Source organism: Calidris pugnax, unplaced genomic scaffold (genome assembly GCF_001431845.1).
Source record: "Calidris pugnax isolate Ruff unplaced genomic scaffold, ASM143184v1 scaffold573, whole genome shotgun sequence".
NCBI lineage: Eukaryota > Metazoa > Chordata > Aves > Charadriiformes > Scolopacidae > Calidris > Calidris pugnax.
In genome coordinates, this window is record NW_015091316.1 from 657,802 (window position 1) to 682,105 (window position 24,304).

Consider the following 24,304-nt stretch of genomic DNA (forward strand, 5'->3'; position numbering starts at 1 on the left):
CGGAAGTGGGCCGGCCGTTGCCATGACGACGCGGCGGTCAGCACTCCAGGCCGCAGGCTGCACACAGAGACGGGGCCACTTGATTATTTATTTATTAACAGTAACAGGTTTCACATAGTGAAAAGCATAAACGTACTGCCAGAGCAGCCCCTCTCCCCTCAATACAAGGAGGGTATGAGAAGAGTAAACGACACCAGGGAAGTAGTACTTTGTATAAAGAGCATTTTATGTACAAAGTAAAAAAAAAAGCCAACTCTTTTCTTTTCTATGTTTAGCTAAAAATCCCTTTTCCGGCCTCCGGCTTGGATTTCTTCATCTGGGTGGGAGGTGCAACTGGCACAGCTGAGGTTCCAAACCATTCAGGCACCTTCCTCTTACAAGGTGGATGTGAGCTCTGGAAGAAAATAAACATCTGTAAAAAGGCAAGTATTCACAGTCTGACCCCACCCCCCAAAAATCATGGGCATCAGGAGACAGGAACTATCTCCATTACAAATAGAAGGCTCAAATCTCTCAAGTGCAACCCCTTCAAGTAGCATCTAGAAAAATAAATTTAAAGAATCAAGTAAATAAAAAAGGTGGTGGGTGGTGTGGTTTTTTGTTTGTTTTTTTTTTTTTTTTGTGGTTGGACTCTATGATCTCTGAGGTCCCTTCCAACCACCACAATTCTGTGATTCTGTGATTCTGCTCATCCTTCATGACACCAGCTTTCAAATAACGGAAAACCATCATCCTTAATGACACCAGCTTTCAAATAACGGAAAACCAATCTCAAGATGAACATGGATCTGTTGGGGCAGGTCCAGAGGAGGCCACAAACATGATCAAACCTCTCTGTGAGGACAGGCTGAGAGAGGTGGGCTTGTTGAGCCTGGAGAACGCTTCAGGGAGACAGGGGAGGATGGGGAGGAACCCTTTATCAGGGAGTGGAGCAATAGGACAAGGGGAAACTTGTCCTGTCTTAAAAACTTAAAGAGGGGTGATTTAGGTTAGACACCAGGAAGAAATTTTTGACTGTGAGGGTGGTGAGGCATAGGAACAGGTTGCCCAGAGAAGCTGTGGCTGCCCCATCCCTGGAGCTGTTCAAGGTCATGCTGGATGGGACTTTGAGCCACCTGGTCTAGTTGGAGGTGTCCCTGCCCATGGCAGGGGGGGTTGGACTACATTATTCTATGATTCTATGAACACAACTGCTTGGGAAACACATCAGGAGGACCTATCTACAACCAGGAAGAGAGGTTGCTCCAGCACCTGCACCAAGAGCTGTGTGCACACCACCAGGACTCCCAGCCCAAGCTTGGATGAAGCAGGAAGAGTGCAGAGACCATTACAGTGATTGCACATTGTTCCTGTGTCACAACAAATCAGCTTTACTTGGAACTGATGTTCTGGAAGTCCTCTGAACCTATCACCAGCAATCAAAAAGATGTTATAATGTGTTTAGCGATTCAAAAAAGATAGCTGCTGCCCTATTTAGGAGCTATACTTACCTAACCCTGACCAAACCATAAGTAATGATTTGTCTGCATCATGTTTTGTTTATCTAGCTGCAAACTGAAGGGAGCTGTAGAGCAAGTAGTGCTTGTTCAGAGCCACATGGGTTCCCTTCAGAAAAAATACACTTATGTATGCTCACACAACTTGTGTGTATATAAACACCAGTGCAAAAATCCTTCATGATATCAGCAGATAATATCACACAACCCTATACCTGAAAGGGGAAAGAGAGACAACTGTCCTTTTAAAGCACTGGAAGAATCTGCCACTAGATGGCTGACAAAATGTAGTGGGGAAAAAAGTTTCTGTAGCAGACTGACACTGCAAGAAAGGTATATTCAGGCATAGCAAAGGCCATAAAAGCAGCATGCTGTCACTATATCGAGGACACTAACGAGTGAAGCTGGCTGGCAACCCATGCCAAGGTTTTAAGCACAGTGAAAGACCCAGAGAGAAGCTGGGATTTTGGTTTGGTAAATATCAACACCCAGATCACCAGGTTCGGGCTCCACTCCCGGCACAGAGCTAGCAGCAGTCTCACCTTCGGCTGGGACTCGGCAAACAGCTCCTCCTCATCGGGATGGAGGGCAGGCTGATTCCAGGAGGCCAGTGCGATGGGCTTCAGGCGGCCTGCTGTCCCTCTGCCACCTGGCTGGCTGTCATCCACACTCTGTACAGCCTTTCCATATGACAGTAAGGAAGCAGGCTATTACATACATCACAGCATTAAAGCTTAAAGTCTGTGCAAAGCAGATTCAGTGCAAAGGCTGTGTTTTGGAGGGGTTATTTTTGGAAGTAAATGAGAATGTAATCATAAACAGAGTTCCAACACCCTCTGCTCAGTGACAGCACTAGCTATTTCTTATCTATTTCACCACAACAAAATTTCAGCAAGTGACATGCATCCGTTTCAAACACAAGGGAACTGGAACTCATACTTGGGTGTTTTGTGTTCGTTTTTTTTTTTGTTTTGGTTTCTTTTTGTAGCATAGAAGAACACTTCCTCCACCCCCATGGCTATAAGAACTTAAAATACTTGCTTCTGACTCGCATGTGCTGTGTTTCCAAATGTGTTTTTACAACAAAGATGTCAGTTAAAAATGGCAGAGCGGATATAGAAATATTGACTTCTAATTTCTATATAATGCCTGCTGGTCACAGGTTGGAACAGCCAAACTGAGATTTTTGCATCAGCTACACATCTCAGTGTTACTGAAAGCATCGCTAATGGCAAGTCTACCGCAAGCTTTATTACAGTAAGAACATCTGTTTACCGAAGCCAAAGGCACCACTTGCAGATGGGTTTTCTCTGCTCCTTCCTTCAATGTCGGATTGATCAAATTACCCTGTAAAAGCAGCAGTAATGTAAGGTTGTTAAAATCCAGTAACGTTGATTAGCAAATTTAAAAGCTGTTTGCTACAGGGAATTATTAGAACCAGGATATCTTTTGAAGGAAAAGTAAATGAAGACTATTTGGATTAGCAGTCTACTCATTTGTATAATATTAATTTGATTTCTAATAGCATGTCATTCCTGTTATTAGCTCCAGCAGCTAACAGTAGCAGAAAAAAAAGTGTAATTAGAGCTCATGCAATTGGACTGCCAGGAGGTCAACTTCAGGAAAAAGAAGATTCCGACACACATATTGTAGAAACAAAACAGCACTCAAGGATGCAGGTAGCAATCAATTTGGCAAAATGGCAGGGTCTGAAAAATTGTTTGAGCAATCAATCCTGAACCCTGTATGGAACAGACATGAAATCCTAGTGCAGGCAGCAGCAGGATTTCAAGGTTGGAAATTCTCTTTACCAGTCCCACCAGGAGCCACTCAGTGCAGGGTGGCCTTTTGTATAAGGTGCTGAACTGGGACTTTGGAGACACGGAAGGGACAACTGAGAGCTCAGAAGACTAGCCTGGCTTTTCTTGAACAGCCATAAGGAGCTCCTTGTTTCCTGAGATTTCTTCCCAATGAGTCAGACTTATGGCATGATACTTTTCTTATTATCATAGCTACACCCATCAGTTTCAAGAAAAAAACCAACCCATGAAAGACTATGAGACATTTCTGGCAGGCATTGCCTCTGACTTTTTCATGCTCTCAGCTTTTCTGCCATCTTAGAGCTTTCACACAGTAAGAGAATCACTTTTCCCACATCAGATTAGTGACCAGGTACCAGTGCACAGAAGCAAGGCAAGGGCGGAACATGGACTTTGTGGCTATGAAGGATCCAGCTTACCAGAGCTTTTTTCATGCTGGGGAGAACTTGGAATTTCAGCTTTTTCCTCCACTGTCCCAGCTACTGTAAATTTGGGATTTATAGGGGACCTTTTACATCCACATCCCTAAAGGACTGGACAACAGCAAAAAGCGTTCATCCCTGCCGAGGCCTCTATTAAGTTGCAGTTGTGATGGTCTACAGTGGTGGACCATCATGTACCTGATCTTCCTGGGCTGCATGTCCAGGACTTACTGTGGCATAGATGAGCTGACACTCCCACATGGGAACAGATCAACTCAGGTGACATGTTAAAGAGAGCACAGGTGGCTGCGCAGGGGCAGCCCTTCTCCTAGGTCAATACTTTGCAAGGGGAAGCCTCTGAGCACTGGCCTGAGAGGAGAGGGAGGCAGCGCTACTCAAAGCTGAGGGAAAAATGGATTGTGAAGATGAGGCACTAAGCACTACTGGAAATTGCAAGAACATAAAAGGGCTTTCAGTCCACTCCCACAAAAGAAGAAACATTCTTTTGACAGAACTAGTTTTATACCTTTTTACTAACCTTTGTTTTACTCCCCAAGGCATCTTTCCTGCTTGCTTGGTCTGCTTCTGCTTTTTCCTGCTGCCCTTCTGACCACACCAACATCCTTTTGACTCTTGACACATCCTGAGACTTATTTCTACCCTCTTTCTCCAATAATGCAATAGTCATCTTGATGAGATACAGCTCAATATTTGCAGGAACAAGTTTTCTGATTGCTTGAATTTTGGTGGTGTCTTAGAAAAAAATATAAATACATTTTTTTAATCCTCTTGCCCCTTATTCAGTTTTCTTATGTTGTAAAACACATCAGCTGTCCCTCATTAAAGACAAGACTAAAAAAAATAAAACAACATAGGGGTTTAACTCATAAGAAAACAGATCAGGAACTCACAGGATAAATACCCACCTCATTCAGGCTCACACAAACTTACTGTCCTCAAATTTAATCTAAAGCATCAGAATTGCCTGCCTCTAACTTGTATGTCCTATCAATCATTTTTTCTTGAGATGAAGGCTACATTAAATCAGGCTGAAAAACATTCCTGCTTTCTTAAATATGCTGCCATGACAGTTCTCACGTTCAACATGAGCTAGCAATGCGCACTGGCAGCCCAGAAAGTCAACCGCATCCTGGGCTGCATCAAAACAAGCATGGCCAGCAGGTCCAGGGAGGTGATTCCACCCCTCTGCTCTGCTCTGGTGAGACCCCCACCTGGAGTACTGTGTCCAACTCTGGGGCCCCCAACATGAGAAGGACATGGACCTGTTGAAACGGGTACAGTGGAGTCCACAAACATGATCAGAGGTCCACAAACATGATCAGAGGGCTGGAGCACCTCTGCTGTGAGGACAGGCTGAGGGATTTGGGGTTGTTCAGCCTAGAAAAGAGAAGCGGCCTTCCAGTACCTAAAGGGGCCCTACAGGAAAGATACGGAGGGGCTCCTGGTCAGGGAGTGTAGCGATAGGATGAGTGGCAATGGTTTTAAACTGAAATAGGGGAAATTCAGGTTAGATATTAGGAAGAAATTCTTTACTGTGAGGGTGGCGAGACACTGGAACAGGTTGCCCAGAGAAGCTGTGGATGCCTCACCCCTGGAGGTGTTCAAGGCCAGGCTGGATGGGGCTTTGAGCAACCTGCTCCAGTGGGACATGGGAATGGAACTTGATGATCTTTAAGGTCCCTTCCAACCCAAACCATTCTATGATTCTCCATTCCAACATGGCACTAAATTTAGACAGCAATCAGTCTGGTTGAGCCTGTAACTGCTGCTGAAAAGATGCATTAATCAGCAACAGGAGAACAGCAACAAAGCTAGCAAGTGAGCAAAGTCTGCCAACCTAAGAAATTGAACTACTAGGGCAAGACTGAACTTTCAGTCACTCAGTGTCAGAACCACGAGTCAGTAAACGGCTGTCTTCAGCCTCTGAACTAGCCCGTGGCAATGGATGACAGTGTTAAGAGCAAGAACTGCTTTTCCTGCACTTCTCAGCCTCCTCCTCAAACTTCTTGCAGAGAAGTTGCACTGGATAAATTCTACAGCTTTTATTCAAGCTTATTTGGTGTAGGTGCCAGTCCTCACAGGAAGACTTTGTTAGGCTAATGATTTTTCCAAAAACACTTGAGTAAATACAGATTTTAGAATGTTACCTGAATCTTTTCAACAGCTATACAATTGAGTGGAGGGATCTGCAGAGGGCTACCATCTTTTGCTCTTTATGAATCGTGATTGCCTTATTTTACAACATAAACTTGCAAGGAAAGTAATGACCCTGGGATTGCCATGCTCTGCCTTGGCACAGCCACAGGCCTTCCAGAAACGACAGATTCTACCTAAAGCAGCAGCTGAGCTGTCAGTTTTTCATTCCCTTCATCTGAATGCCACTGTCATGAGAAGCTTCAGATGCTCAGGGCTGCGATGCTCACCTGATTCAATGGGAGGATTACGGATAACATCAGAAATGATCTGTTGAACTTCCTGAGTCAAACCTGCTCGCTCCAGGTTGACAGGGTAGCCAGCTTTCATTGCCTGGACCAGGTGAGAGCCAACCTCAGAAAGAGGCAGAGATCTGCTCTCACTTATCATCCTCTAGGGAAACAAAGGCAGAAGGAATTGAGATGGCAGACATGTCTGAAATATAACTGAAAGCTCAAAACATGGCAACTTCCCATTCCCAAAAAGCAGTCAGGGGATACCAGCACACAGCAGTGCAAGCTCCCCAAAACATTTTGTTACTCTTAATATTTATCCCGTTTCTTTTCCAGCTTGTAAACAGCATCTTTCTTGAGGCTACTAATTCTCAGCTCAAGTGCAACATCTCAGGTTGAACTTACTTCCAATGAAGAGAGGTTCTACACAGGAAGGGTGCCACATGTCCACCTCAAAGACTCACTACAGGCTGCTTAGAGCTCACAGCCCTTGTGCCACAACACAGTGACTACCAGCCTCTTTCCACCCTGTGGCAACTGAATCCCAGCAGTTTCTGCCACGAGGGAAACAGATGCTCTCGCCTCACAGTTATGTCAGAGCATCAAACCAGCTCCTACTTCATGAGACTTCTGTGTCAAAGCTTCAGATGTCTCCTGCTAAGTAGCTGTGATGCACCTGTTATTCATCTGTTAAATGAACTCTTCTCTTAAAATTGAATAAAAACATCTCAAGCTTTATCTACATGAACTTGTACTTTTCAAGGAGATACTTCAAACTGGTTGTCTTCCTTGAAAGAACAGGTTTCAAGCTTCTACCGATTTCTCCCCGGACAATACACATACCGGGCATAGAATCATCAGGACTAGTGGATACAGAGCATCAAGTTACCCATTAATAATTACACAACTGTTTGCTGTTAATGAGTCCTTTAAGTCCCTAACTTAAAAGTGTACCATCTGACAAGGTTTACCCATACTCTTGGGAAGGGCAAAGCAAAAATTCAAAGCAACTTCAGTTTTCTATTGTAAGATTAAAAAGCAATAAATAAAACTAATGTCAAAGTGGCTCAGGAGGCCCATCTTCACAGGCCACATGGTGTGATGCCAGTTTAGCAACAGCTTGTAGCACACAGATCTAAGCACAACTTATATGTGACAGGTAACTTGTCCTCAACTTTTTTTCATAACAGGAAACACAGCTTTCCAAGATCTGAGCTAGAAAGCCATGATAATACTTCACACTTAGACTTTAGTTTTCAATTGAATCTTCTCATGAACCTTGTTTTTTGACACTCAAGTCTTAGGCATGGATATGGCATAGGGAAAAGAACAGGGATTTGCTACCTAAACCAAGAACAGAGTTTGAAATTTATCTCAATGGCTATTAACCTTAAAGATACACCTGTATACAGCCCCATGGTTGGTGTCCTTTCCATCAGGCTATTGGATCAGGAAGTTTTCTCTATATGCCTTTACTACTGTAGGGCATAACGGAAAAGAGAAAAATAGAGGAACAGGCAGAACTAATACCCTGAATAGAAAAAAAAAAATCACACTGTGTAACTGTACTGAAACCAAAGGCCAGTGAAGCAACAGCAATAATTCTGCCTGATGCCCTACCCTCCCCGAGTAGGGAGCTGTACCTTACCACACTGTATCCCACCTCACAGCGAGCCCAGCTTTTCATACTTTGACCAGTCCATAATGGTAAGTTAAATGAGCTGCCATTTGCCAGGAAAAGATACTCCCCCAGTGTTTTAAAGCAACCCAGCCCCAGCCCTGGGCAGAGGATTTAAGAGAACCTGTAAATTCTCCTCTTCTAGACAAAGTATCTCTCCCATTAGTTTTCAAAATGGCAGGAACCTCCACGGGGAAGAGCTTACCACTGAGAGGTTTTTCTCTTGGAACAGGACATATGTGACATGCTCTGAGGGAGAGAGGGCTCTAGTATGCTTCTGGGGAGATGCTTCCTTCTGATCTTTAGATCCAGACGTGGGGAATATGTCAGTCTAAGTGAGATAAAAAGGATTTTGAAGAATTATATCCCAGTGACAACCAATGGGTCACCCTCCCATTAGCTGAACAAATAATAAAAATGGAGTCATTCATTGGTGGTTGGTTTTGATTCCAAGTCCACATTCCATAAAAAAAACAAAGCAAAGGAGGCCAGGTGGTTACCTACTCCCATCTTAATAAAACAAGCATGGGATTGTCCAAGCTACTTGCAAAAAAAATCCAACCAGAAAACCGGTGTCCAGGTCAACACAACTTCTTAGGTATTGCTCATTACACATAGAACTATTCGACCAGAACAGACTCTCATATTCAGTCTGCTGCTTAGTATGGGAAACTCCTCCATTTGTTTTATCTTTTGCCCAACACAGATTTCTTGGAAAAACCCCAGAAAACAAACCAGGAATGCTTTTGGTCACCATTCTTAGATTATAATAGCTTTCTATGAAGCAGAAAGACAACTCCACGGAGTCTTCTCAAGCATTACAGAGAAGTACTAATGCTGCTCTACGTGCTTTCTAGACTAGATAAATCACTTCAACTGTAGATTTACATAGAAATTAAGATCCCCAAAGTAAAACTGCTTCATAGTTCCTCCAACTCCCTGCTCCATGGCTCCTCCCTAATGGTGTCTCTCACCATAGTCACTGATGAGGAACCACTCTACAGAATGTCTCAGAAGAAAATCAACTGCGAAAAGAAAACCAACAGGAGTATTTCTAACTGCAGGAAATCTAAGCTCTTCTGCCAGTCTAAGGAGAAACTTAAAGGAAGCAAACCCCTGCTCTCCAAGTGCGAGTCAATAAATCATGGAGAAGGTCCATTTACTATACCTTTGGCCTCCAGCCCCAACTCACAATAACTAGCTGCAAGCTCTCAGTAATATGGCGCTTATTGGACACTCAGCCTGGACAGATGGGTGCCCTTTATAAGGATGTCCTGGACATTCTAGATAACCACACCAATCTGGAACATCAGCCAGGTCCCAATGTCATTGCCAAGAAGCACATTTAGATTTGGGAGACCAATTTGTTTGCAAGACTAGCAGGTTTCACTGCCGTGCTTGGATGGAGTAGCTGTGACAAGGACAAACTCTGAAGGAGAGATCTGACAGCTGCCAACCAAATTATGTCTTTAAGGCTCTTTCAAAGTACTAGGGATTTTAGTAAGTCATACCTGCAAACCATGTACTTGGCAGAAGTCCTTAATTTCAGCCAGGAGAGGGATCAACATGGTGGATTTTACTTCAGATACACCATCAATTCTCTTCACATTCTCAACATTTGTGGGTCTGGTTTAGGATGAATAATAGAAGACATGGAAGTATCCCGAGCCAATGCTTTGAAACATCAAGTGTCTGTGAATGACATGTGCTTGGACTACAGATCTATTAGTCAAAACTTAAAAACAGTATTATTCTACCCTCATCAACTTCACAAGTAATGAAGTTCACCGTTTTGTGCCTCTGAATCATGAGGCTTTACCTCAGCCAAAACTTCAGTGTGCTGCTTAATACTTTGGAAGATCAGTTTCACATACACCTTTGTTTGCTTTTACCTCCCAAAAGCACATATGCCCAGAGCTCTTATTTTTGGAATGTGTATGTTGTTATTCCATGGAATACTGTCCAATGCCTTTTAGTAGCTGGGGAATGCACTTTCAGATGCATTACCAACTGAGCTGCCCCACAACACCCTCTCATACAGTGACAGGGGAAAAAAAAAAAAAGGCATTTTTTCCCCCTCCTTTCAGTAGTTGAGAGCAACACTAAGTTGTGCTTATTCTTTTACACTACAGAGCTACCCATGCAAAGTAAGGGACAGCTCCCAACCTGTAGCTGACACTTAGCAGGATAAGGGCATACCAAAATGACTAAAGCACACTGGAGAGGAGCAGATAGAAAGGTAAGGATTGGTAGAAAACATACTTCCTCCTCTGACTGGTCAGCCTAACAGGAGGTTTGGATTATAAAGACAGGCAAAGTTGTCATCTGGATTGTTGTTGGTTGTTTTTTTTACATAACTAGATTGAAGAAGCAAGTCTGGTGTCAATAATTGTTTAACTTACACCAGTTAGCGGTCTACAAGGGTATTAGAGCCAATTAAGATTCTCAGGAAAAGAGCTGCTCAGCTACCAACAAGGCATACTCTCCCAACAAAAGCAGAGAGGGGATCTGTGACTTGGCTTGCAGCCTTTTCAGTTTATACAACATGTGTGCACGCTGGCTTTACCTTATTCGTGCCATCTCCACCAGGATCTTATTGGTTGCCAAGACAGCTGGAGGAATTGCCTTCTCATTAGCTACCTTCTGTCTAGCAGTCAGCAACTTGCCATACAGAGCAGTCTGTGAAGGAAAGAGACAAATTGTCATGAAGCAGCTCTAGATCACTCATGTAGGTATAATTAATATGAGAGGAAAAGTTCTAACCTCCCTCAGCTTTCCACTAATAGATGAGAAACTGGTAATCATTAATTTATCTTAACATATTCTAGGACTTCTATTCAAAACATCTTTGTAATATATTAAGAGCTGCCCAAGTCACCTGCTCCAATACAGAAGGACTGTGGTCTGCAGGTTGACCACAACTCACAGATACCCTCCCTCTTCCAAAAAAAAAAACCAAAACCCCTTACCTCTAGTTCTTTTTCTCGAGATGAAACAGCAGGTTCTGGGGACTTCAAAGGAGAAGATTTTACTGGCGAGTGCTCTGCAACACTAACAAAAAAAAATTAAGTGTGAAACAAACTCTGCATTAGATCAGTCTATTCAGGAACTTAGCACAAGGCTGTGGGAGAGCAGCAGCCCAACTTATTTTGCCTGCCCTGACAGCACCATCAGTCAGAGTCTGATGGTCTGGCACCTCGTGCTAGCACTGCACTGGTTGGGGCAGAATCAGCAGTATCCCTTAAGTAACAGAATTCCTCTGTGTCTGGTTCTGCAGCTTAAAAATAGCCCCTTACTGTACAAAGCTCAAGCAGATGAAATTGCAGTTGTGTGGAAAAAAACCAAAAACAATCTACCAAACCCACCAATATCCCCATCTACAGCTGGATTCCCATATTGTTAACAAAAGGATCTTCTTACAAACCCTTGTCCATTCATGACATTATTCTGACAGCATCCCACAAAAAAACACCTTACATTTTTCCCCATGGCTGATTAACATTAATCCCAGCCAGAAAGAGCAAATAACTTCAAAGACATCAGTGACAAGGACACAGCTGCTGTGCTGTAAGCAGAATTAGCTGATGTTACCACTAGGCACGTCTGCCTAGTGATCAGCACCACAGCTACCAGTCCACCCATGGGCTCACATACTTAGGGGCATTTACCCTTAATTAGACTGCTATGATTATACTGCAGTATCTGTTAGCAGACAAGCTGGAGCAAGAGTGTCCTTTCCTAGGCAAAGAGTGAAATAACACTTGTTTTGGATTGTAGCTGTCCCTAAAATGATTTTTCTTCACCATGGCTACAGCAGCAATTATTCAGCCCAAGTGACATATCCTATTTTCCTGTCATCTGCCAGCATCAGGCTACTCGCCTGAAGGAGGAAACAAACTGCTCAGAAATGCAAGGTGGGGTTAATCTGAAGCACCACACAAGCCAGGGAAACAAATTACTCTGCCTGCTTTTTGCAAATGCTTCTATTATTTCTTTTGACCTCAGGGAGCCTCAACTTGATCTCAGTCTTCTCCAGACCAGTGTAGAAAGGCAGAAACCCACACGCTCACTTACAGTCCCTGCACGAGTTCAGTTCTGCCAGCTTTACGAGGAAGTCACAACTATCACTTATTTGCTCAAATTATATTTGCAAACTGTTTGAAAAAAACCTATTCTCTATTTCTTATTTTAAGAAAAAATTGGTTAAAAACCATTACTGTTTTAACCACCACATAGAAGGTACGTTAAATAAGCTGTGGACCCAGTAAAAGTACCCAATATAAATCTGCTGTTGCTCCGTTTTTATCAACATTTGCTGTTTTTCTTGCTTGGATTTGAATTAATACCAGTGAGAAAAAACAGCAGTTTTATTTACCAGCAGTTAATAAAGCTTGCTTTGCCTGTGACACTACAGGCATACACAACTTCTCAAATTCAGCAAAGCCTGTTAAATGTTGTAGTAGTTCAACGTTTTGAAATATAATGTAGTGTACAGCAAGTTTTAAGCAGGTGTCAGTTTTTTTTTTACTGTCACTTCATACAGGAGAACACTGGTTTTAAGGATCATCCTACAAGCAGAATCCCGATTAACACAATCACAATTAGGTAATTCTGTTTGAATTTAGCATACTGTACCTCTTAAGCATGTTATCGCTTCTTGGAAGAGTTTTACCTTTTCTCTCATTTGAAAACATATCATACAGAGACATCTATAAAAAAAAATAAGAAAGAGACAAACAAATGCTGATTTACCAGTCTTTCCACTGAAGTTGCTGTTAGCAGCAAAATATCATTTGTGACACTATGATACACATGCAAGACTTATTTTAAAAACCAACAAGGATGGCCCAGAGAGCGCAGGAGGAGCTGTACTCCTGCAGACCTACCTGCTTGCCTGGTGACTGCGCTGCTCCTTTCACGTCTGGGGAGCGCCGCGTTGAGAGGACAGATGGAGGTCTACTGCCATAATAAAACAAATTATATCTTAATCAAATCAGACCATGTAATTTGTGCAGTGACACTGCCATTTAATAAAAAAAACATTAACTGCTAAGCAAACTGACTTGAACTTGGTATAGGGATATCTTGGCAAATCTAGAGTTCTTATTGGGATTTTCTTAGTGGTTTTTTTTTTTAGTTATTAGAATCACCATTCTTCAAGAAAAAACACAGAGGACCTCAAAGTCTGTTAATACTAAAATTTTAACAAGGAACAAGAATCCTGTCTTATAGAAGCAGCAGAGACTTACGTGACAAAAATGGAATTTTTGTGACAGCACTTGAAAGATCCAATTTTAAAGATCATATTACTGGAGAAAACAAATGAGTAGCAACTTTGTGGTTTGCACTAGGCAAATAGCTTTTGCTGTTGCTTACTGTTTAATAATAAGCAGTTTCTTTCACCTGGAGACAGTAGCTGAAAGAACCACAACGGCAGAATATTAGAAGACAAAATAAAATTGTTGCTTTGTCATTACCTGATTTACTTATTTTTTAGCAACACTAAGACAATCTAGACACCAGAACAGTCTCCTATGGCCAGCACTGAAAAGCTTTGTTCTAGTATTATTTCTTGTCACAGCAAAGCCTCTGCAACCTCCAGTTCATTACCTTTCACTACAAAAAGGCTGGTCAGAATTATTGTTTGTGAAGACCAACACAATACTGTTTATTAAATATAACCACAAACAAAATACTACAAGCAAAACTTCACATGCTATTCTCTTGGTGCTATATACTCTGACGGCACATACCTGACTAGCACTGAAAAAACACCCCACCTTTGCAGACATACCCACCAAGGCTTTAAACAGTTAAAACGTCACAAAAAGAAATACACAAAGACAGACAAACTGTTACACATTCATGTTGAATCAATTTTTGTTAGTATAAAGACTTTTCTGTTTCATTCTCAGCTTAAATTTAATGAAAAATTAGGTCAAGTGCATAATTGGGAAAACAAATTGTTAGCTGCTCTCTTTAAAGCCTTACAGTTTTACTCATCAGCATTGGAAAAAACATAAATCTTGATGGATTTTCCCCTACTGTTTCTTGTCTTTAGCTGATTACTTTCTCCACAAGCACCCATTGCCATAACTGCTACTGGACTACCCAAAATCACTGGCCAGGAAGTGATTTCTCTAAACTACCTTTCCCCATTAACCGTCCCAGTTACGGAACTGGCTGATTGGCTGCATGGAAGACCTCAGGGATGAGGCACCCTTAGATCTAAGCTGTGAATCACATCATCTCAGGAGCACCAGACAAAGTGTCACCTTTCACACCAGCAGTCAACAGAGGTGTCTACCCAGGCACTCCCACTGACTTCTTTTTATTATGATACTGCCTAAGGGAAAGCTTCAGCTGGAAAGATCAAGTGCAGAAGTCTCCTGTCCAACCTAGCCATCTCCAGAAGCTGATGATACGATATTAAGTAATAAAAAGCCTCAAGAGAACACATGCATTACCTTCTAGGATGTTTCTGCAGATTAAGGTCTTCGCTGGACTGTAACAGAAGACTTGGATTTGAAGCAGATGCAGCCTTTACCAGCCAATTTCTACCCTGTAAGAAATAAACCGTATGGGTTTATGGCTCAGAGCTACAGATTGCTCTGAGAAGCCTTTGATGCATTGTTTCACACCAAAACATACCTTCTGGGTAAGCACGCACGTGGTTGCAAACTTGTTATGCCCAGAGGCTTCTTTCAGGAACCCTTCCATTATCAACTGTTGGCAGAGTGATTTCCACCAGTTCTCTGGCCAGTCTTTTCCACTACCAAAGAGAGGGTGTCTTCGATATCTGTCTGGCAAGCGTTGAGTATTCTGAAATTATTGAAAGAATTGCTCAGGCTTCTCCAGTCCTTATGGGAGAGTCTCCAATATAACCAGTAAATCAAAAACCTGAGATGCAAGGAGCATGTCCTCAAGGACATTTCTTCACAGAACTTTACAGAAAAGTCAAACCAAAATAATTTGTTCAAGTTCACATAATACCCATTACAATAACCACACCTACAGTAGCCCAATGATGAGAGCAGAAGCCATGCCTATTGCCTTGATCGTGACACCCAAAGAGCAGTTTCACCTCTGCTAACCTAATCCACTCCTGAGTTTTCTGCCAAGGTCATGACTTTCTTTTGTATTAAGACCCCAGGCAAACCTACGCTTAGATCACAGAACTGTTAAAACATCTCCTGTTGTATATGGAGGAGGTTGCAGGAACATCCCAGCCATCCGCAGCAAAGAAAGTCCTCTAGTGCATTTTGTATTTTACTGGTTCAAGTCAATTTTACATTGCATGAGTTCATACAGAAGCACTTACCCATTCTGTTCTTTTTAATTAAAAAGAGCCTATAGAAGTAAAAATAAATTTACAAGTCCTGTTTAAATCCCAGGACAGGGGTCCAAAGCCAGAAGCAAGCTCACTACAGATGTCTGCTCCACTTCTCCACCTCTGGCCTTTATTGCCAAGTGGGTTTTGTGTATTTTTTGTTTTAAAATGTTGCTGATTTACTCATTTCTAATCTTCCCCATCTTCCACTGGGGAAGCTACATGGTCAAACAAGTATTTTTTTGCTCTTATATATATGTGCATGTATATACACAAATTGTATATCATCCAGAGAGTGTATATGCATATATACACATATCTGCAATGCTGGCTAGGTAAGGACATCCCATGGGACATGGTGGTGGGAAAAAAAGCAAGGGGTGTGACTAACAATTATAATCTTGGACAACAGGAGACAGCAGGGTGGAGGCTCACCTCTTGCCACTTACAAGACCGGTCCTTAACACAGGTTTTCCAGATTCCTGTTAGTACTTCTACCAGAATCCCTTCATGCTAGGCACCAACACAGAGCATCTATCCCCAGGAATGCAGTTTTCCTTATAAAGGAAAACACAACAGGCTGATATAGAAGAAAAGAGGAAGCCAAGTGAAAGAAATCCAGGACATGCAGTGGCCAGCACACAGTGGCCTGCTGAGCTCCGTACCACCTTCAGGGATCACAGTAAGGAGCAATTTGGAGAGTTTCAGGTGGTTAAGGAGCTGCTATCTTGCACGTGCAGTGAGAGAAGGGCTTGTTTCAGACCTTTGGCAGCAAGGGATGGAAGCTGAAGCAGCCAGCTGCAAGCAAGAGGGACTCAGCTTGCGGCCAGATGGGACCAGGGCACAGAGTCCTGATGGTGCACACAAGCCAGTCACCTATCCAGCAGGCAGAAAGAAAGCTCCAAGTCCCATGTCTCCTCTTCTAGAGCACCCTCATTCAACTTCTAACACACATTACTTTTGAGCATGACTACATTCCTAAATTTTCAGTTATGCCAGTGACTTTGATTACACCAATGGCTGCATGTTTTCAGAGCATAGTTTTGACTTAGAGAACAAATTCAGTGGTGGAAATAACTATAAAAGGAACAAAATGCAAAACAGTAAACTCTGTGTCTCTGTTTGGGCTGACTATCATTAATTAAGCTCGGCATAGGACTGACCAATAGAAGATAGCAATTTCAGCTTTGCACAAATTACTGAATACTAAATACTGAGGTACTACTAAAAGCCACTCACAACCAGTCACTGAGACTATTAACAGCAATAAAATAATTGCTGAAACAGCCACAAATTTGCCTGTTCGCTGATAAAAGGAGACCCTGGGAGTTGCATAGTCTTCTTTAATAGGGTGAGTACGATATTTCTGTTAATAGAGCTTTAATTCAAAGTTTCCCAGAGAACCTTAACCACTTCCATGATCTGACTCAGCTTTCAAATATTAAGGGAGACATGGTCTCCCCTGTGGTCCACCCAAAGCCTATTGGAAGCCACCTGGACTTAGCAAAAAGATACCACTAACTTAAAAAGTGCACAAATTCTCCCTAAACCACACATAAGCTTTTAAAGCAACATACCAGTCAGCCTCAGACAGATATAGCTCATAAACTTATGGTGATACTATTTCATACATTCTTTCTAGAGCATACATTGATGCAACAAATAAACACTTTTTTTTTTATAAGGTATGTTAGCCCAGAAAAGGGTTTTCTTGTAGACAGTAGAAGATTACTTTCTCTTTGCAGGGCAAATTTGACATCATCTTCACTTCTCCCAGTAGTGTCTAATAAATTAATTATCTGCATAGGAAACACTGCTGAGCGGCTTCAGAATATCTAGACTGCCTCTCTCTACAGATATCCAGTTCTGAGAAAAAGGTAAAAAATATGTGTCCAAACACACTTATAAGTACGTATGTTGATGTATTATTTAGTATATCAACAGCAAGGGACACTGTAACAGTCCCTCCACTCTCGGAATGCATACAAAGATTTTTACTGTCACTTACAGACCCCCGGAGAAACAGAATGGGAATTCTAGTTCCAAACTTCTCTTCCAGAGCACTCACTGCAGACAGCAGCTGATATGCTTGCTTCCCAAAGTCCTGTAAACCACATTCCGAGTCACTGGAGAGCGCAAAACAAGAGGCTCTGAAACACACAAAGAAAAAAAAAGTTTAAGGCACATACCAAAATCAAGTCGCCTCCCCTTCTTTCAATTTTTGTCTATCAAGCAATAAGTAAATAAAATACACACTTCAAGTTACACTAATATAACCAATTAAACTTTTTTAAGCATAAAGAACTAGGACTGAAAACATGAGAACAAGCAGAAGTCAAAATCACTTGTGGTTAAGACAGCTGCCCAACCCAATAGTATGCATTTCTTCATGGTACTTGCTGTGACAGAGCAACACTGTCTCAGCACTCTTCTGAATTTAATATTTTAATACTTGGACTGTTTTACGCATACAAGACGTTTCTTTAATTGCACCAAAGTTTTTTTGTCTGTTATTTTTTTCTAAGTAACACTATGGAGAAAAAAAAGAAGGAAAGAGTAACTCCATTAAAGATTTTCTAAGATTAGTTAATGCATTTATTTCCGGCTGGAAGAACCCATCAAAAAGTTATTGGTACAAATCACTTTTAAGGAGAAGAAAGAGGACAGTGATTTATTTCAAGTGATTCCATATCTGCAACACAAATTCACTATGAGGCTCTTTAGTGGCACAGCAATGTGATGACAAAGATTGAAATGACAATCTTTCAGATTCTCTTCTTGATTACTTTTAGTTGAGACCAAGCAAAGATTATTTAATCCTTAAGCACATAGAAAACATAGCTGAATTGATAATGTTTTTCCAGGAAGCAACACAGCCTAACACCTTGTCTCTGATCAGGTATCATCATGCTACCAGCAAGAACAAGGAAAGCTTTATTGTAAGTTCAGGGAAAGCGTGTACACACTGGAGAGGCTCAGCAAAGTGTCTCTGCTCATACCTGCGTGAATACAGACCCCCGGGCTTGCCTTCAGCACACCTATGAGATTATTAGCAATGCCAGGAAGAACATATGTCAGCACATGCTGTAACAGGAGAACGGCTCCCTTGACACTTGTGCAATTTAACCTTAGACACATGGTATTGCACTCCACTTGCAAGTGTTTTCCTTTGGGATTAATTACCTAACAGGACTTAAACCGACGAACAAAAGTGTATTTCACAGTCTAAAAGTGTTGCTCCAAAGCCTTTTAGGAACTGCGACTGTGTTGTGTTTACAGGCTTTCCCACAGCCTGAGAGCTTATAAGCTGCCTCATGGCTTGCTCAGCTCCTAACCCTGGAGAAATTTAGAGACAGTTGTTCAAAGACAGACTTCAGGCTGAACATCTGCAAAATCAGATGCACATAAAGCCAATTCATCTAGATAGTTTGCCTTTTAAGTCAGCCTGAGATAACGTAACCTCTTGTATCAGCCTTCAGGGAAGAAAGCTTACCTGGACCTGCAATTATCACAGCATTCTTCTGTGCCCATGATGCCAGAGGAAACCTTTCGCAGTTGTTTGTCTTCAAAATGAGACAGGATGAGTCTACCCAAGGGAATGCAGGGAATTAAATAAAAGACCAAGAATTTACACATGAAATTTATTGCAGAAAACAGAGTTGAAATCAGCATCATTAATTAATTCACTGGGGAGCCAATTATTTGGCCTTGATTACTCTAAAGAAAAAGTTGGGATTTTTTTTTCAAAGCAAATAAGGAAACTTGATGTGTAAGTATGCTGAAGGCAGTATTTTTTGCTACTGCTTTCAATATAAAACATGTTTGCATGGTGAGTATAAGATGCCATCTGGTTACAACCTCCAGTTGTGACCGAGTTGCAATGGCTCTTATGAAAGCTGACCGAAATGACATTAGGCATTAAATAGATTCCAGTACTCACTTCCTCCTGCAGCTATTTGACACAAGGTACTTCTCTATTTTAGCCAACATCTTCAGTTTGTACAACCGGAACGTTTCATTGCGTATCTCACTTAGAAGACGTCTGTCAGTCAGAAGGGAAAATGAAGAGCCTTACATACTGATCGCTGTTCCCCTGTTCCACACCAGAAATGAAATATGCCAGACAACTCTCAAAGTCACAAGAAACAGCTAGAAAAAAAATATCCTACTAAAACCAGACCCAAACTGCCCACGTGTTTCTTCACGATCTTGATCCTTATAGGACAGGGCATACTCAGAAGGGCACTTCATATTTAGATGAATATGAATAATCATTCTAAACAGGGCAGGAGAGACAGCTTCTTCCAACCCCATGAGCTACTAAACTTCAGAAATCCATGCCAAAAAGCACAGAGGAAGGGGCAGAGGGCACCAAGAGAGGAGGACAACTTCTCTCACTTAATAGTTTTCCAAACTCCGGCAAGTTCTCATCAATGCCATTACCAGATTACAAAATATGCAAAGATACCAGCACTCTTCTTTCAAGAAATTCAGAGGTGGCATGTTATATTCTTTATAGTAACCACTGGAAGCATCCAACAGAGAAAATAGCACAGGAGTAATTGATGGGGGTATGGAACTCTTGCTCTGCCCATACTGAGCTGCTGCATGAGCCAAACCTGAGCGACCATCTGCACCACACTCACTGTGCCACTGGGCACTGAAAACAAGCCAATACTGCAGGTGTTGGGCAGCACGTTAACACAGCTACACCATTCCAGCTCAAAGTTGAGCAAAGCAAGTTTCTGCCTGCCTGGAAAAAAGAGCAAGGAAGTGCACGGTTTCACAGGCCCTGGCAGTCTGCTGGCACAAGTTCAATTGATTTTGTTCAGGCATTTCTGTGGCCCCATAACAGCTATAGACAAAGTTAACAGGAGACCTCTACAACAAGGACTCCCCCACCCAGAAGGGAGGAAAAAAAATGCATTTCTCCATTTAGACAAGCAGAAAGCGGAGAGAAAAAACATATAATTCCACAGCATCAGCAGCCCTAAGTCAGGGATGATGGGTCTAGAAGCAGGTCGGGTGATTTACAAGACAAGTGACCAGGTTTTACCACCACCTGCCTCGTAAAGCACCTTCAGAAAGCAGAACTGCAACAAGGACAAATTCATTAACATTAGTCAACTTGCAGATTATCTTCTAGAAGCAGAGCATACTGAGTACTGCGTGTATGCAGGAAAGGAATTGGAACCATTCCAAAAAATAAATCTCATTTTTAACCAAACCCACCCCGCTCCTCTTTCTTTTGGTATGTTTGGCTACCCGTGTCAAAGCAGTTGTCTTCACTCATTTACCTGTTAAAATTCAAGTCTGTTGCAGTCCACAAGACGTGACAAGAAGCAGGAAGCCCATCGCGACCAGCCCTCCCAATTTCTTGATAATAGGATTCCATTTCCTTAGGGGCACCGTAATGAATAACCAACCGGATATCTGCTTTATTGATGCCCATTCCGAATGCCACTGTAGCCACAACACACTACAAAACAGGAGCCACATGCTGAATGTTTTGAAATGAGCATCAAGAGTATGCCTGGATTAATTGTGACAACTTTTTGCTACAGACTCAAAATTCAGCCTAAATTACAATGGCTTCAAACTCACACTCAGCATCCACGGTACTATTAAGTCTGATTTCAGTCAGAGCATGAGCACAGGATTATAAACATGAGAGCGATGATGTGTTGTGGGAAATGCTAAGAGTGTTTTCTAGTGGTGTTTCCTCAAACAAAAGCCACAAAACCTATCGTGAAGAGGAACACAAGAAGTCCGAGGATAACTCTTTACCTACTTAACTGCAGGAGGAAGAAAGCAGCTCACAGAACTCATGATGATATTGCTCCAGCTACCACTACTTTTCTCAAATGTTATGGATTTTTAAAAGACTTAAAGGAATTTGAAACATCAGCCAGGAATCCTGTTGCTGTCAGCACAGACTGGCAATTTCTTTGCTCAGAACTGGATACAGACCCAGTAAATGGGAAACACATGCTGATATTACCAAATCCTTTCTTCAACCAGAAACTCTGCAATAATAAATAGGACCAAGTGGACCTAATTTCCTACATACCTGAATTTCATCCCTCGTGAACTGGTGATGGGTGTCTCTCCTTTGTTTGATTCCCATACCAGCATGGTACGCACCACAGGCCACACCAAGTTTAATCAATTCCAACACAACCTGCTCAGTGGCCTTTCTTGAAGGGCAGTAGATGATAGTGGGGCCTTCAAACTCATACGCTGAACTGCTATAAATAATAGCAACGTGTAAAGACACAGAACAGAATCAGCCACCCTTCTGCAAAAAGCCTGACTGAACCTAGTTAAAAAGGCAATGTAGCTTTTCCAGCAGTTCATCATCTTGGGGATTTAGAAATTGAAACCAATTTTAACTGGTCCATTCATACATGAATTGTATTTTGGAAAAATGGACTTGGAAGTTATTTGGGGCTCTTCAGTTTCACAAAATAGAGCAGATTTTGGTCTCTATGGAAGCTGCAGGATAAGGCTCCCAATTTCCTTCAAGTCATCAGGAAATACACTTTTACAGCTGTCACTTTTGAAAGCTCCACGTTTACGTAACAAGGTACAAATGAGAGATGATAAATCAATTTAAAATGTTGTATAAGCATGCATTGTAGCTTGTGACAACAAGAAGAACAGAACTGGAGTGGGTACACCACTGGGTCTGCTAACAGAAAAGGACTGCAATTCATCTCCTGCGATTATCTTTAGTTAAAAAAAACAATCTTACCAAATATTTATAATGGACTTACATTTTTTATGTGATCCTGAAGATCCTTAAGTTAGCAACATGCAAACAGCAAGAGTCCACCACTCCTTGCCTCAAAAGCTTTTTTTTTTTTTTAAGTTGGGAGAGGGTATTGGGCAAAACAACATGGGACACAACACACTGACTGGCATGATATCAGCCAACCTACAGAGAAAGCCCAGGCTCCTCCTCATCCAGTCAGTTTGAGACTGCTACCAATTCTTAGTAGAGACTACCAAAATTACAAAATACCCAAGTATATCTGAGGGATCAATGAAAACAGGCTTAAATCCTTACCTTCCTTTCCTAATAAGGAACTGCTTCAAATCCCTAAGGATATTTCCACTTTGTCGTCCAACTTCTAAGTACAGGTTAGGTCTGTCAAAACTAGTACACGTGACCTGGGGATTCTTCAGATTCAGACAATTCACTATGTCTTCTCTAATTGATGAACTTGCAGTTGCAGTTAAAGCAACAATGGGAACCTGCAGTCAAAAGTAGAATAAAAAGTTCAAGAGCTAAGGGAGTTATTTCTTTTTAACCAAAAAACACAAGTCAAAACTGAAACAGCATGTAAACAGGGACTTTAATCTATTTATGATGACCAGTCAGTTCAGCTATTTGAAAAATATAGTTAATATTTAGTTTCCTAGAGCTTTGGTCTACACTGTTCCAGAAAGTAGACAGGGAGAGAACACTGTTGAAATATAGTGTTTTATTCTGAACATGTGATCTTTTTTAATTGTATCTTCAAGTCTTTGATAATTTTCTGATGTGGTTGGATAAATTTAGGGAACATAGGACAAAACTTTCAGGAGCAGCATGTAAAGTTAAGGTCTAAATTTTTGAGCTTATGTGGCAAGTACTTGAGGAGTGTCTAGAAATCAGAGATGCTTGCTCTTCCAAGCCACTCAGCCAGGCAGTTAAAAAAAAAATCCCTCAATACTAAACCGGAACCTTAGGAATATCATCTTCTACAGCATAAGAATCCAACAAAGTAATTTAATTTTCAGAACTTTCTGGTAGTCCAGGTTCAGAATATCCATCATTTAAACATTTGGAAAGAAACCCACAAAGCTCAATCACTGACAGGGACTGCATAAACTCCAAAACAACATGGTACGTACACCTAAAGAGCAACATCAAAATATTGTTATTTCAAACTACCATATAAGATGAGATAATATCCTCCTCTTACATTGGAAATCAAACATATTAAAGCCTCACCGATGGCAGAGCCTTCTTTAATGAGCCTAAACTTCTAAAGGAATTTCTGAAGTCATGGCCCCACTCGGAAATGCAATGAGCTTCATCAACGGCTATGAGGGTAATACCTGGTGGGCACAAAATCACAGCATGGGCACATCAACAAGACAAAGCAACATGGGAAGTGACAAAATACAAACACCCCATTCTGCTCAATTTCAAGCTCTCCTGAGGGAACACCAGCAGTCTGCTGAAATTTGTTTCCAGAATGCTTTCTGCTGTATCAACTCACCAGGACCATTTTTATAATGGCCTCTTTTGTAAAAAGACCTAAGAGCATTTACAGACTTGTCCATCACCATCTCTTCTTCCTTCTCCAAGCTCCAGCTCTCCAACAACCCTGACAACGAGTCAAAATCCTGACCTGCCTCTAACAGGACCCTTTCCTACCCCCTGCTTCCCAGAATTTCTTAATAATAAATCACAAATGCTTATCATAGATGACATTACATTTATTTTCTGGATTGTAAAACAAAGCTTGAGTGTCTCAGATCTGCACTGAAGAGATAAATGCAAGTCCAGAAAAATATGAGAGGAGAGGGGTAAAAGATGCTCCTGGGAAATATGTTTACATTTTTTGAATCAGAAAACCCCCTCAAGTACAGATATCCCATTCTAACCTGCATATTCAAAGCACCCTAGAGTCAGAGAGGCCAGACATACAGTTTCTTGGGACTTGGAAATCCTGATGGCTCCTATTCTCCCTAGATAGTCCTCCCTGCCTACAGCACCAGAAATTCAGTACCTTAGTAAAAAAATAATTCTTGGAGTTTATGTGCCTTGAATTTACGCCACTATGAGATGGATCAGCAGCAGCATCTTTGATGAAAAGAGAATTTTTAAGATGCACTACAGTGTTTCAAAATACAATCTCATTGTTACATTCTGAGAAAGATCAGAGAGATTAGAATATTCAGAAGGCTAAATACTGTTATATACATTTCACTCCCTGCGATTTAAAGACCAGTGTTTTAACATCTGTTCCCAGTAACTTGTCTAGCATTCCCATGCCAAGATCACACTAAAGACACTACTCACATATGATTTCTCATCAATTACAGGATCTTCTGACA

General features: G+C 41.6%; 1 protein-coding gene across 10 annotated transcripts in view; it reads right to left on the reverse strand.

The window, feature by feature from the left end:
* Positions 1-75: 75 nt before the first annotated feature.
* Positions 76-24,304, reverse strand: part of WRN (Werner syndrome, RecQ helicase-like) — a 46,436-nt gene continuing 22,207 nt past the window's right edge. For 7 of the 10 annotated variants that reach the window (XM_014960917.1, XM_014960915.1, XM_014960910.1 and 4 more), the window contains 20 exons: positions 23,193-23,299; positions 22,263-22,450; positions 21,264-21,441; positions 20,491-20,672; positions 19,134-19,235; positions 18,687-18,779; positions 17,202-17,343; positions 14,515-14,685; positions 14,331-14,425; positions 12,750-12,822; positions 12,499-12,572; positions 10,833-10,914; positions 10,430-10,542; positions 9,375-9,489; positions 8,069-8,194; positions 6,183-6,345; positions 4,265-4,491; positions 2,772-2,843; positions 2,039-2,176; positions 76-394 (listed from right to left, as the gene is read on the reverse strand). In XM_014960917.1, the coding sequence (XP_014816403.1) occupies positions 272-394; positions 2,039-2,176; positions 2,772-2,843; positions 4,265-4,491; positions 6,183-6,345; positions 8,069-8,194; positions 9,375-9,489; positions 10,430-10,542; positions 10,833-10,914; positions 12,499-12,572; positions 12,750-12,822; positions 14,331-14,425; positions 14,515-14,685; positions 17,202-17,343; positions 18,687-18,779; positions 19,134-19,235; positions 20,491-20,672; positions 21,264-21,441; positions 22,263-22,450; positions 23,193-23,299 (2,564 nt within the window). In that variant the 3' untranslated portion in view covers positions 76-271. The remainder of the gene's footprint in view (positions 395-2,038; positions 2,177-2,771; positions 2,844-4,264; positions 4,492-6,182; positions 6,346-8,068; positions 8,195-9,374; positions 9,490-10,429; positions 10,543-10,832; positions 10,915-12,498; positions 12,573-12,749; positions 12,823-14,330; positions 14,426-14,514; positions 14,686-17,201; positions 17,344-18,686; positions 18,780-19,133; positions 19,236-20,490; positions 20,673-21,263; positions 21,442-22,262; positions 22,451-23,192; positions 23,300-24,304) is intronic. The other 3 variants (XM_014960913.1, XM_014960911.1, XM_014960914.1) reach the window with 3 other exon arrangements.